At 45.9% G+C, this 14,562-nt stretch overlaps 1 protein-coding gene across 1 annotated transcript in view; it reads left to right on the forward strand.

Moving 5' to 3' along the window:
* zfpm1 (zinc finger protein, FOG family member 1) overlaps positions 1–11,567 on the forward strand; it is an 85,096-nt gene extending 73,529 nt beyond the window's left edge. The window contains exons 5-9 of the mRNA XM_014124275.3: positions 762–864; positions 1,131–1,355; positions 2,829–3,059; positions 4,242–4,484; positions 5,555–11,567. Of these exons, the coding sequence (XP_013979750.3) occupies positions 762–864; positions 1,131–1,355; positions 2,829–3,059; positions 4,242–4,484; positions 5,555–7,935 (3,183 nt within the window). The 3' untranslated portion in view covers positions 7,936–11,567. The remainder of the gene's footprint in view (positions 1–761; positions 865–1,130; positions 1,356–2,828; positions 3,060–4,241; positions 4,485–5,554) is intronic.
* Positions 11,568–14,562: the final 2,995 nt, after the last annotated feature.

The raw sequence follows: 14,562 nt of genomic DNA on the forward strand, positions 1-14,562 counted from the left end.
GTGTGTCTCATGCAGACACACGATAAGCCTGTGGGAGTGATTGTCAGGTGGAATGCTCTGTGAGCCTCCACTGAACAAAGACAAGATTGTGCTGAGGACGGCACAGGTGTGTGTTTCTCTCTGGTCTGCCCTACCCTGGCTTCAGCAGCACTCACACATGTGCTGACACTGACACACATTCTTCAACACACACAGCTAGATTATGACTCCCCTCCACTCACACACCTTTTGTCCCATCGTGTATTGAGAAAAGGAGCACTACAGGAGCACTACAACGTCATCGGATCTCCTTTCTTACCTTTTCTTCTCCTCTCTCCTGGGGTCTCTCTGTTCCTTCCCTCTCTTTCTCCATGCCCTGTCTATAGCTCTTTTCTGTGAGTCTTTGTTCAGCCCGTGCCCCCTTCCTCTCCCTCTATGCTTCTGATTGCCCATGTTACGGGCCTGCCCCTTACTGCTGGAAAAGATTAGTCCCTTTACTGTAGTGTATATTCGATGTGCTTTAATTATTGAACAGTTTATTCAGAGGACATTGTCAGGATTAATTCATTGTTAAACCTCACTTTTCAGTAGGTCTTTGTCTGTATAATGTTCTGTATCAAAATAGGTTTGTCAGAAAAGACTTGGAAAAGTGTGTGAGAATCAGAGGATACGTGATGATGGCTTAAGATAATTATTTGCCGTACCTCATTCTTTATTAAAACCGTGACACTGTGTTTCCAGAGCAAGTCTGACGGTCTCTGTTTGTTTATTTGTGTCTACAGATCTCCAAGTTGAGTCTGGTGTGTGAGGACACAGACTGCTGGCTCCGTAGAGTCCTGTTAACCTCTGATGCAACAGATACCAACTGTACCATCTACAGCCAAGGTTCTACAAACTGCCCAAACAATCAACACAGCACTCATGCAGATAATGCACCATTTGCATCGTTACATTTTTAGTTCTGGTTCTCTTATCCAAATTTACAATCAGAGATCTCTTATTAGAGTGAGACCAGAATGGAGATCTTTTGACCTACTATAGATTACTATACATTCCATAGATAATATACTGTACAATACCATCTGTGTTTCGGTACATGCCCCAGGTGTGACATGTGTTGTTGTGTGTATGACTCTATCTCTTCTCCCTAGGTGAGGAGCTGTATTGTAAGGTAACCCAGGACATCTCCACAGGGGACGGTCTGCTGGCTACGCTGTCTACACCCTCTATGGAGCAGCGGTCCCCCTCTAAGACCCAGGGTGTAGTGGTGAAGGAGGAGCCTACAGGTGTCTACCCAGCATCCCTCCACTCTGAGATACAGCTCCTCCCCCAGCAGGCTGGGATGGCAGCCATCTTGGCCACGGCAGTTGTCAACAGTGAGTTTCAGATTGCTCAGGATAATAATGTGTTCTTTTTATATGTGTGTCTTGTGTGTTTTCGTACATGTGTCTGTGTAAGCACCCAAGCCCCCAGTGTCCGGTCTGGAGCATGAAGTCACGAGCTCTGCTGGTCGGCTACTGCGTAGAAACCTAGTGGTGCCAAAAGGCCTGTTCTGCCCTAAAAAGTCTATGTCAATTACAATCGACAGAACGGCCAAACATTATTTGAAAGTTCGCTACAAATTGAGACATTTAATGAAATAGTGACCCATTCTGACTACTACATTTGTCCTGACACAGGACCACGTTCCCGACACAGACCAATCACGGGCCGGCATGCTACAAGGAGGCTCGCGCCCTCACACCATTGACATTAAGGTTGACTCTCTCAGGCAGGTTGACTCTCTCAGGCAGGATGAAAACAAGTACATTGTAACCTTTAATTAACTAGGCAAGTCAGTTAAGAACAAATTCTTATTTACATTGACCATGATCCTTTGCTAGTTACGGCCACTTTCATTATGATCCTTAGTTATTTTCTGGTGCTATTCAGCCCCATTCAGCAATATGGCGCCTCAAAATTCAAATACTTCATGCGCCATCGGGAGTTTTCCATAGGAATGTCAGCGCCAACACCATCTACTGGTTTTAATGTCTGCAGTGCTATTTAATCATTACATGCATAGCACAAAGCATTTGCAGTTACTGTACTGTGTATATACTGTCAATGTGAACAACAGATGCTGAGGGACTCAATGTTGGAACCTAGATAAATGCAAGTGCAACAGTTCACCATGCCATATTTTCTCATTCACCCAGTACACCACAAGGTGGCAGTGTAACTCCTCTATACTGCCTGGTCTCAGAGGTAGACTGCGTTGTAATTGCCTTCACGCTTTTTCATAAAGTCCCCTATTGGCAGTGTAGTCAGCAGCGGGAGCAGGAATGGACATGCTGTGATGAGTGCATGATTAATCACCACAAATCAAGCTAAAGGGTAAAACATGATCAGCCGTATCCCCGGTTCCTGCTGTAGAAGCTCTGTGCTGAGGACTGTGGGTAATTACGGACGTTATCAAAAATAGCCTGTTTAACATGAGCCCTGACACCAGATCAGTACGATTACCCCGCGCGGGCGGGCGGGCGCTCGCTCCCACAACCTCTGTGCTCTTGTTGCCTTGGAGACCCCGGAGCAATATCAAGTGTGTTTTCTCGCTCCGCAATTGAATCGATCATGTGACGCAGCTGAATGCGTGTGTGGTGATGTGTGTACACATCAATGAACATGATGTATACATGAAAGTGTTTATGTAACGTTTTAATGTGTAAGCAGATCACATGGAATCAGTTTATTTTTATTTTTATGATTGAACATGCACTGCACAAGTGCATTGTTTATGTACTACTCATTTGATAAGTGATTGGTTATTACAGGGATAGAGTTAACAGTTGTTTGTTTGCTTGGTCCAGAGGACATCTTTCCGTGTAAGGACTGTGGGATCTGGTACCGCAGTGAGAGGAACCTCCAGGCCCACCTCATGTACTACTGTGCCAGCCGGCAGAAGCAGCAGTCCTCCTGCTCCCCTCCCCAGGACAAGCCCAAGGACTCCTACCCCAATGAGCGTGTCTGCCCCTTCCCACAATGTAACAAGAGCTGCCCCAGCGCCAGCTCCCTGGAGATCCACATGCGGACGCACAGTGGTGAGAACTGTCACCTCTCTTACAAAACATTGCTTCAGCTCTCTCTCTCAAAGCAGATTCCATAAGTGTGAATATTTGTGTAAGTATTGCACTTTTAATAGCCAGTTATAACAGTAGGACCGTTTCTCTCTTTTTGTATTATTTGGGTAAGCAAGTCTACTGGTGGTCATTGTGTGTTAAAAGACCTACACTGAATGTTCAAAACATGCTCTTTCCATGGCATAGACTGATCAGGTGAATCCAGGTGAAAGCTATGATCCCATCAGACCGCTAAACAGGAATCACTAACTCAGAGAGGCTGCTGCCTACATTGACACCCAATCACAGGCCGCTTTAATAAATGGATCACTCGTCACTTTATACAATGCCACTCTAAATAATGCCACTTTAAGAATGTTTACATATCTTACATTATTCATATCACATGTATATACTGTATTTTCTACCATCTATTGCACCTTGTCTATGCCGCTCGGCCATCGCTCATCCATACACTTACATCTACATATTCTCATTCACCCCTTTAGATTTGTGTGTATTAGGTAGCTGTTGGGGAATTGTAAGATTACTTGTTAGACATTACTGCACTGTCGGAACTAGAAGCACAAGCATTTCGCTACACTCGCATTAACATCTGCTAACCATTTGTACGTGACAGAAAAATGTTATTTGATTTATTGATGTCACTTGTTAAATCCATTTCAGTCACTGTAGATGAAGGGGAGGAGACAAGTTAAAGAAGGATTTTTAAGCCTTGAGACAATTGAGACATGGATTGTGTATGTGTGGCATTCAGAGGGTGAATAGGCAAGACAAACTCTTTAAGCGCCTTTGAACAGGGTATGGTAGTAGGTGCCAGCCGCACAGGTTTGACTGTGCTGCTGGGTTTTTCACGCCTAACAGTTTCCCGTGTGTATCAAGAATGGTCCACCACCCAAAGGACATCCAGCCGACTTGACACAACTGTGGGAAGTATTGGAGTCAACACGGGCCAGCATCCCTGTGGAATGCTTTCGACACCTTGCAGAGCATGCCCTGACGAATTGAGGCTGTCCTGAGGGCAAAGGGGGGTTCAACTCCATATTAGGAAGGTGTTCCTAATGTTTTGTACACTCAGTGTATGTTAGCGTCAGACACTTTTGTTGATCTGTCTCTCTTGTGTTGTATCCTGTGTGTCTGTAGGTGAGCGTCCCTTTGTGTGTCTGATCTGCCTGTCGGCCTTCACCACTAAAGCCAACTGTGAGCGTCACCTGAAGGTGCACACGGACACGCAAAACGGAGTGTGTCACGGCTGTGGCTTCATCTCCACCACGAGGGACATCCTCTATAGCCACCTGGTTACCAGTCACATGGTTTGTCAGCCCGGCTCGCGCAGTGAAGTGTACTCCCCAGGTCCTGGCCTGCCCAAACTGCCTCTGTCCACAGGTAAATACATGAACAGACTGACATTTTTTGTTTACAATTGCAGTGAGAGGATAACATCACTGGTTCTACTTCAGAACAGCAACTATGCAGAGATACCATGTTTTCTATGGGTATATTAATATATGTTAACCCAGAACTGAAATATTGTGAAATTTGGTCTGATGCTTGATTAAGTTCTGGGGGAGACGTGTTAGAAATTGTGATCTTTTGATTTGTAAAGTCTCCACCCTCGCAAACTGAAACTAAAACGCTCAGCCAAAGCCCCCCCCCCCCCCCCCCCCCCCCTCCTTTCGTATTTAGCATCCATGTTGACATACAAAAGCAGTGTAAGACTCACCATGGATATGTGAGGCTGTTTTCAACACTATTTTGAATTAGCAGTGTCCATTTCATCCCTTCGTTTTAAGCCACTGCAACAGTTGTGCTTAAAAATGCTAACAGGGAAAAGAGACGTTTTTGCATACTTGCCATCTGGCTCCGGCAAAAATGTGATCTATCAAGCATGGCCAGGTTCTCGTAGTCTGCAATCGGAGGAATAACCTCGCAGCGTGTCCCCGCCCCAAGTTTAAGCACCGCTCTCACCCTGGTACACCCAAATAACCAGTGACGAGAAACTCAAGCCCCGGAACTACTGCTGCTGCTATTCGATGTTTCCCATTGTCTCGAGACAGATTCTACAGTACCCTTTATGTTTACATAGTGTAAGGGGGGCAGGTAGCCTTGCGGTTGGAGCGTTGGTCCAGCAACCGAAAGCTCGCTGGTTCCAAGAGCCGACAAGATGAAAAATCTGTCAATGTGCCATTGAGCAAGACACTTAACCATACTTTGCTCCAGGGGTGCTGTTCTACTATGGCTGAAACTGTAAAACAACACATTTCACTGCACTTATTCAGGGTATGTGACAATATAACGTGTGTTTTTTGGAGGGTCTGTCCATGAGAGATTATGGGTATATTGATGATGATGATTCGGTCCTATAGGCTATGAAGCATAACCACAGTGATCTAATGTTATGTTTAATAGTAAGAAACCAATTTCTAATAGCGTGTGTCTCTGTCTCTCTGTGGCAGGTCTAAGTCCAGGAGACTCTGGTGTTGTGTTGAAATGTCAGATATGTGGCCACATCACAGACTCACCCAGCCAGCTCCAGCAGCATGTTCGCACACACCTGGAGGTGAGGGTCCCGGCAGAGAGGAGCCCCTCACCCCGCCAGAGCACCCCCTCCTCAGCTGACCACCCTGAGCCCCCTGCCTGCGTACCCCACCCTGACTCCTCCAGCCCTGGGGCCAATGGGAGCTCAGCCACCCCGCGAGGCTGCAGCCCACCTGACCACCTCCCCACAGACATGAGGATCAAAGAGGAGCTGCGCTCGGACTCTGAGAATGAGGGGAAGGAGGAGGAGGACCGGGAGAGGAAGAGCCGTGGACACACAGGGGTAGGGTGCTCTCAGACCTCCACCTCCCCCAGGAGTCCCTTTGCTGTGGCCGTGAAGGCAGAGCCAACAAGCCCCACCCCTGGCTCCAGCCCTGCCCACTTGGGAGGAGCTGGCTCAGTGCTGCCTGGAGGAGCTGTGTTCCTGCCACAGTACATGTTCAGCCCAGAGGCAGCCATCCTGCCCCAGGCTTCAGAGATCCTGGCCAAGATGTCTGAGATGGTCCACAGCCGGCTGAAGCAGGGCCAGGGGTCCCCTGGGGCAGCACCAGCCTTCTATCCAGCAGGCACTACCGCCGCTGTCCACAAGGGGGCCACCTGCTTAGAGTGTGACATCACCTTCAACAACATCAACAACTTCTACGTTCACAAGAAGCTCTACTGCTCCAGCAGGCACCAGCAGGGAGACGCGGCTGGCCCAGTGAAGGAGGGGGCCTCGGGGGTCACCGTCCCCTCTGTCGGGCACGGTTCATCCCCTCAGGCTGCCACAGCCTCCCACAGTGACTCAGACCCTGTTCCAGGCAGCACCGGCACCGAGGGCAAGCTGGTGGAGGTGAAAAGTGAGAACCCTGGGGTGAAGGAGGCTGTGTCCTCCTCTTCCTCTGAGGGGGAAGGGGGTGGAGGAGGACGAGGCCTGGCCAGTGAGGGCAGCCAGAGCCCCAGCGGCTCAGCAGAGGACCAGGAAGAAGACCCCACCAGGACCTTCTGTCAGGCCTGCAACATTCACTTCAGTCGCCATGAGAACTACACGGTCCACAAGCGCTTCTATTGTGCCTCGCGCCACGATCCGTCCAACCAGCGATCAAGCGCTGGCAAAGCCACCTTCCTGCCTCAGCCCATTCGCACACGCAAGAGGAAGAAGATGTATGAGATCCACATGGCTCGGACTGAGGCCCTAGCCAACGCTGCTGCTATTGCCTTTCCCTCTGCTCCAGGGCTAGGCCTGGCTGTGAAGCAGGAGGCTGCTGCCTCAGTGGGGAAGGTCCTGGAGGCCCCTGTTCCAGCCATAGCCTTGGGCCTGTGTCCCGCCACTTCCAGTAGCACCAGCCCTGATGGAGACGGCCCAATCGACCTGAGTAAGAGGCCCCGTCTGAGGGACACCCCACGGGGCAGCAGCATCTCTGCTCTGCCCCTCACTGACTACCACAAGTGCACCGCCTGCAGCATCAGCTTCAACAGCATTGAAAACTACCTGGCCCACAAGACCTACTACTGCCCAGCCACCACCCTGCAGCCCCACACCCTGAAGACGCTCCACAGGCTGAAGAGACCAGCCTCCACTTCCCCCGAGGCCAATGGGCTCCCCACAGAGAAGGCTCCTCAGGGGGCCTCGCCCAGCCCTCACCCCTCAGCTTTGCCTGGCTCTGAGGCTACATCCCTTCACAGCGGCCCTGCAGCCAAATGCCCAGGCTCTCCTCCTGTGGTCTGCCCCTACTGCCCTCCCAATAGGGCGGTGACCTGTGACCTGGTGGAGCACTTCAGATCCATGCATGGCCTGGTCTTGAACCTGGAGGGCCAGCCAGCTGTCATCAGCCCCAGCCTGAGCCCCAGGGACGAGACCCCCGCCACCCCGCCCAAACTGGGCCTCCAGACCCGCAGGGACAGCATTAACATTCGGGTCAGAATGGACACTGTCTCCCCCTCCTCTCCCCTGGTGAACATTAGCCCCCTGGGTGCTGGGGGTGGCAGCTCCCCCAAAGCAGCCCCTCCTGCTGTGTCTCCCACAATGTCCCTCCCCCTGACTGTGTCCCCTGTGCCTGAGGTCCTGAGGGAGGTTGGTGTTATGAACCACCAGGCTGCTGTTGCTCTGCTTCCAGACAGGGCAGCCCTCACCCTGGGTCTCCCACTCCATGTTGCTGTCCCGGCACCTACCACACCCAAGACCCTCCTGGTCTCCCCTTTGCAAAACGGTAACATCCGCTTCTGCCGGCTGTGCAATATCAAGTTCAGCAGCCTGTCCACGTTCATAGCCCACAAAAAGTACTACTGTTCCTCCCACAGCGCTGAGCACGTCAAGTGAGCATGCCTGTCTCTGCACAGTGTCCCCTCACAGTGTCCCCTCAAAGCCCAGCCCCAGCTATTCACCTGTGTCAGTGCCACCATGGCATAGCACCACTTCTGGACTGTCTGAAGTAAATGTGACTGTTACTCGCCAGGCACTGGTTAGCTGCTCGGACGCTGACGCTCCCGGTATTGTTACTATGGTAACTTATTTCTTCTTATGGGTCAAAATTCGTATTACACTAAGAGCGGAGATACGCTACCTGCACACACAGTTGTGCCCACCTTCCCTTCCCCACCACCTCAATACCTGTCCCCTAGCCCTCTCCCTCCCCTCTCACCTCCAGGGTTCACAGGATGTTGATAATGGGACTTTTAGATCCAACATTTAATCTCCTGAGCAAGCTTAATTTAACTGTTTATATTACAGTTATCTTGATTTGATTGTGATTGTTTGAAGCATTTCTTGCTCATGACAACTTGCTTTTCCTGAGCCGTTGATGCTCATGACCTGTCAGTGAGTGACCTGTTGTCCCTCAGGGCCCTCTTATGGAGCTGACCATCTCCACCTTTTTATTTCTACCTACCTGTGCATAGTGTATAATGTTTTAAAATAATTATATGGTTTGTTTGAACACTGGCTCTTTTGTTAACTAGAAAGCATTTTAGCTGAATTACAGGAATGGGTGTCACAAGGTTATCAATTACAGATTAAATATTTGCAAATGGATAGATTCGTTTTTCCAAAACCACAATTGTATTTTCTCTTAATGCAAGGGGGAAAGCATGGGAAATATTTATCTCTGATTTCATGTCAACAGAAAACTACCTAGCGTCTGAAAATATTTGTATTTTTTATTTGTATTGTTTTCATATTGTTCGAAGGAACTGTTTCAATCTTGGTGTGTAAAGGTATTTTTGTAAGTGTAGATATATAATATCTTTCACAGTAATCACTGGGATGACACTGAATCTTATTTTCATTATTGTCAGCATTTTTCTTTACTGCTGGTGCTTTAAATTTGGGTAGAACGAAGATGACTGGACTTGAGTATCAGGATGAAGACACTTCACTTCCTGTTCCTATAATGCCCTTCACAACACCACCCATCTCCCCATTAAACCTGACCTTTAACCCACAAACCACCTACTGTATCACCATATTACATCCGCCAATCTGCAGCTGCTGATACACCACCATCTTGCTATGTGATGCTTGAATTAGACATGGGATCCGTTTAAATCGATGTTGATTAATTGACACCTGTTAGTGTGTGCTTGTTCTATTGTGTTTTTCCGGTAATGAAGTAAAAGAAGAAGAAAAAATGTGAGAAGGTGTAAGAGACAGGCAAGGACAGCAGATGTATTTCACAGATTGTAGAGACACACACGGTAGATACTGTAGCTCCTAAAACTGTCATGTTTAAAACACATACAGTTGAAGTCGGAAGTTCACATACACTTAGGTTGGAGTCATTAAAACTGTTTTTTCAACCACTCCACAAATTTCTTGTTAACAAACTATAGTTTTGGCAAGTCGGTTAGGACATCTAATTTGTGCATGACACTTGTAATTTTTCCAACAATTGTTTACAGACAGATTATTTCATGTATAATTCACTGTATCACAATCCCAGTGGGTCAGAAGTTTACATACACTAAGTTGACTGTGCCTTTAAACAGCTTGGAAAATTCCTGAAAATTATATAATGGCTTTAGAAGCTTCTGATAGGCTAATTGACATCATTTGAGTCAATTGGAGGTGTACCTGTGGATGTATTTCAAGGCCTACCTTCTAACTCAGTGCCTCTTTGATTGACATCATGGGAAAATCAAAAGAAGTCAGCCAAGACCTCAGAAAAACAATTGTAGACCTCCACAAGTCTGGTTCATCCTTGGGAGCAATTTCCAAATGCCTGAAGGTACCACGTTCATCTGTACAAACAATAGTACGCAAGTATAAACACCATGGGACCACGCAGCCGTCATACCGCTCAGGAAGGAGACGCGTTCTATCTCGTAGAGATGAACGTACTTTAGTGCAAATAAATGTGCAAATCAATCCCAGAACAACAGCAAAGGACCTTGTGAAGATGCTGGAGGAAACAGGTACAAAAGTATCTATATCCACAGTAAAACGAGTCCTATATCAACATAACCTGAAAGGCCGCTCAGCAAGGAAGAAGCCGCTGCAAAACCGCCATAAAAAAGCCAGACTACGGTTTGCAACTGCACATGGGGGCAAAGATTGTACATTTTGGAGAAATGTCCTCTGGTCTGATGAAACAAAAATGTTTGGAGGAAAAAGGGGGATGCTTGCAAGCCGAAGAACACCATCCCAACCGTGAAGCACGGGGGTGGCAGCATCATGTTGTGGGGGTGCTTTGCTGCAGGAGGGACTTCACAAAATAGATAGTTTTCCTTCCTCATGATGCCATGTAGATATATATTGAAGCAACATCTCAAGACATCAGTCAGGAAGTTAAAGCTTGGTCGCAAATGGGTCTTCCAAATGGACAATGACCCCAAGCATACTTCCAAAGTTGTGGCAAAAAAGACAACAAAGTCAAGGTATTGGAGTGGCCATCACAAAGCCCTGACCTCAATCCTATAGAACATTTGTGGGCAGAACTGAAAAAGCATGTGCGAGCAAGGAGGCCTACAAACCTGACTCAGTTACACCAGCTCTGTCAGGAGAAATGGGCCAGAATTCACCCAACTTATTGTGGGAAGCTTGTGGAAGGCTACCCAAAACGTTTGACCCAAGTTAAACAATTTAAAGGCAATGCTACCAAATACTAATTGAGTGCATGTAAACTTCTGACCCACTGGGAATGCGATGAAAGAAATAAAAGCTGAAATAAATAATTCTCTAGTATTATTCTGACATTTCACATTCTTAAAATAAAGTGGTGATCCTAACTGACCTACGACAGGGAGTTTAAATGTATTTGGCTAAGGTGTATGTAAACTTCCGACTTCAACTGTACATCCCTGGTTTACGGAGTGTTGTTGAATAGACCTGCGAAATGCAATCTTTCCTCAATCAGAACTGGCTATACTGGCACAGCCTTACCGTAGAGTTGAGTTAACTGGTCCTGTGCTCCACTATCCTTATCTCTCATGGTGATCTACATGGATTGGTTTGTTACTTGTGCTGTTCTCTTCTCTTCTCTGTGTTACACAGGCAGATGTTTCTCTGCTCTAAAAACTGGAAAACAAAATGGCAGTGAAAAGTTGAGGATTTTTGCTCCGTCGTGGTTTTGAACAGTGCTGTATCAGTCATATCTTACTCAATAATGTTTACAATTGCATTGCTTTCTCTTTTCTAAAAGAACCATTTTGAATTTCCCCTTTATATTGCACTGTGTTGTACAAATGTGCTGAATGTTTTAGTTTTAGAGGCTTTTTTGTAATGTATTTATGTTTTTACAGCACTTTTCCTCGTCCAAACTCATCCCTTGAAAGAGTTGCTGATCAATTTCAACCTTTTCACATTAATTGAAAACATTTTGTGAATGATTCCTAATGGAAAGTAATAATGAATGTCAGATCTTTTCTTTTTTTAATTTCAATCTCAAATTCCACTACACACTTGTCCAAACTATGCATGGGAAATAAACGTCCTGAGAGACATTAAAGAGTGTCAAACGTCTATCTTCTTTCACATTTGATTGACCTGGTCCACCCACACACTAGACCTGCTATTTTACCTCTTCTCCTAATTGTATCTCTCTTGGCTTTTATGATGCTTGCCTCAATAGATTTCAGGTCACACATCATTTCTCATTTCATATAACTTATTTCAGTGAATGTATGAGCCTCCATACGTAAGAGAACTGAAGGAGTCATCTCCACAGTGCCAACATGCTTTTTAAAAATATTTCCTGTTAAAGAAAAGCATTAACCCCAAAGTCTCAAGCCTATGCTGATTTAGTACTAACAGTACAGTCAGTCCTACACTTCTTATTTTATAACCAATATGATGGATGTTGTGGACATACTGAATTCTTTCATTTCAGTTACCTCATCATTTCCCATAATACAGCAAGTTTGAATTGTGTTGACCACTGCTTAGCATAGCTAATTAGGGAAAAAAATATATTAACATCCTGAGCGGCATCCATATAATTTTTCAGAGAGCCAGCTTGTCGATTCTTATGGTCAGGACTCGGGAGTACTAGTCAGTATTTTATAGCCAATCAACAAGCTCCAAAGCATCAAGATGGACTATTTTTTTCTAAACATAGTCAAATCAGATGTATAGATTATGCAATTCAATTGTTAGCAGCATGAATAAACCATTGTTATTAGATGAGTGGTACTCTTTGTATAAATTCAATGCTGTCTTAATGACTTTAAAGCCAAATTCTACATTCAGAGCCTGTGTTATCATGGAAACTCTTGTTTGACAGTTCCCAATAGCATGGAGTGAAGAAAAAAGTACTTATCACAGCACATCATATTGTTGACTGATTCAAAGCAATTGTATTGCTATCAAGCAGAGCATCAAGTGGTTCTATTTCTCTGAAATGGTCTATAACTATGGTCCCCAACTAGATTCAGCTTGTGGCTGATTTTGTTCTTGAGCGGATGGTCGGGGGCCGGAACATATACAGTAGTGCCAGTCAAAAGTTTGGACACAACTACTTATTACAGGGTTTTTCTTTATTTTTACTATTTTCTACATTGTAGAATAAGATTTTAGATTCTTCAAAGTAGCCACCCTTTGCCTTGATGACAGCTTTGCGCACTCTTGGCGTTCTCTCAACCAGCTTCACCTGGAATGCTTTTCCAACAGTCTTGAAGTAGTTCCCACATATGCTGAGCACTTGTTGGCTGCTTCTCCTTCACGTTGCAGTCCAACTCATCCCAAACCATCACAATTGGGTTGAGGTCGGGTGATTTTGGAGGCCAGGTCATCTAATGCAGCACTCCATCACTCTCCTTCTTGGTCAAATAGCCCTTACACAGCCTGGGTGTGTGTTGGGTCATTGTCCTGTTGAAAAACATGATAGTCCAACCAGATGCAAACCAGATGGGAATGCGTATCGCTGCAATGTAGTAGCCATGCTGGTTAAGTGTGCTTTGAATACTAAATAAATCACTGACAGTGTCACCAGCAAAGCACCATCACACCTCCTCCTCTATGCTTCACGGTGGGAACCACATGCAGAGATGATCCGTTCACCTACTCTGCGTCTCACAAAGACACGGTCATTGGAACCAAAAATCTCAAGTTTGGACTCATTAGACCAAAGGACAGATTTCCACCGGTCTATTGTCCATTGCTTGTATTTCTTGGCTCAAGCAAGTCTCTTCTTATTATTTGTGTCCTTTACTAGTGGTTTCTTTGCAGCAATTTGGCCATGAAGGCCTGATTTATACAGTTTCTTCTGAAAAGTTGATGTTGAGATGTGTCTGTTACTTGAACTCTTTGAAGCATTTATTTGGGCTGCAATCTGAGGTGCAGTTAACTCTAATGAACTTATCCTCTGCAGCAGAGGTAACTCTGGGTCTTACTTTCCTGTGGCGGTCCTCATGAGAGACAGTTTCATCATAGCGCTTGATGGTGTTGTGACTGCACTTGAAGAAGTTCTTGACATTTTCTGTATTGACTGACCTTCATGTCTTAAAGTAATGATGGACTGTCATTTTCTTTGCTTATTTGAGCTGTTTTTGCCATAATATGGATTTGGTCTTTTACCAAATAGGGCTATCTTCTGTATACCACCCCTACCTTGTCACAACACAATTGATTGGCTCAAAAGCATTAAGAAGGAAAGAAATTCCACAAATTAACTTTTAACAAGGCACACCTGTTAATTTGATTACTACATGATTCCATATGTGTTGTTTCACAGTTTTGATGTCTTATTCTACAATGTAGAAAATATTGTGTGTGTGTGTGTGTGTGTGTGTGTGTGTGTGTGTGTGTGTGTGTGTGTATACAGTGCCTTCGGAAAGTAATTCAGACCCCTTCACTTTTTCAAAATGTTGTTACGTTACAGCCTTATTCTAAAGTTGATAAAAAAACTATAATTTAATCCATCTACACACAATATCGGCCCTGGTCTATAATCAGGCTCTTAGACAAAGCAATGATGACAAAGAAAAACAGCTTTAGATTTTTTTGCAAAAAATATATCAGATTTACATAAGTATTCAGACCCTTTACTCTACTTTGTTGAAGCACCTTTGGCAGCGATTACAGCCTCGAGTCTTCTTGGGTATGACGCAACAAGCTTGGCACGCGTGTATTTGGGGAGTTTCTCCCATTTTTCTCTGCAGATCCTCTCGAGCTCTGTCAGGTTGGATGGGGAGCGTCGCTGCACAGCTACTTTCAGGTCTCTCCAGAGATGTTCGATTGTGTTCAAGTCCGGTCTCTGGCTGGGCCTCTCAAGGACATTGAGACTTGTCCCGAAGCCACTCCTGCGTTGTCTTGGCTGTGTGCTTAGGGTCGTTGTCCTGTTGGAAGGTGAACCTTCGCCCCATTCTTAGGTCCTGAGTGCTCTGGAGCAGGTTTTCATCAAGGATCTCTCTGTACTTTGCTCCGTTCATCTTTCCCTCTATCCTGACCAGTCTCCCAGTCCCTGCCGCTGAAAAACATCCCCACAGCATGATGCTTCACCACCATGCTTCACCG

This window comes from Salmo salar, chromosome 10 (genome assembly GCF_965601325.2).
Source record: "Salmo salar chromosome 10, fSalSal1, whole genome shotgun sequence".
NCBI classification, from domain to species: Eukaryota; Metazoa; Chordata; class Actinopteri; order Salmoniformes; family Salmonidae; genus Salmo; species Salmo salar.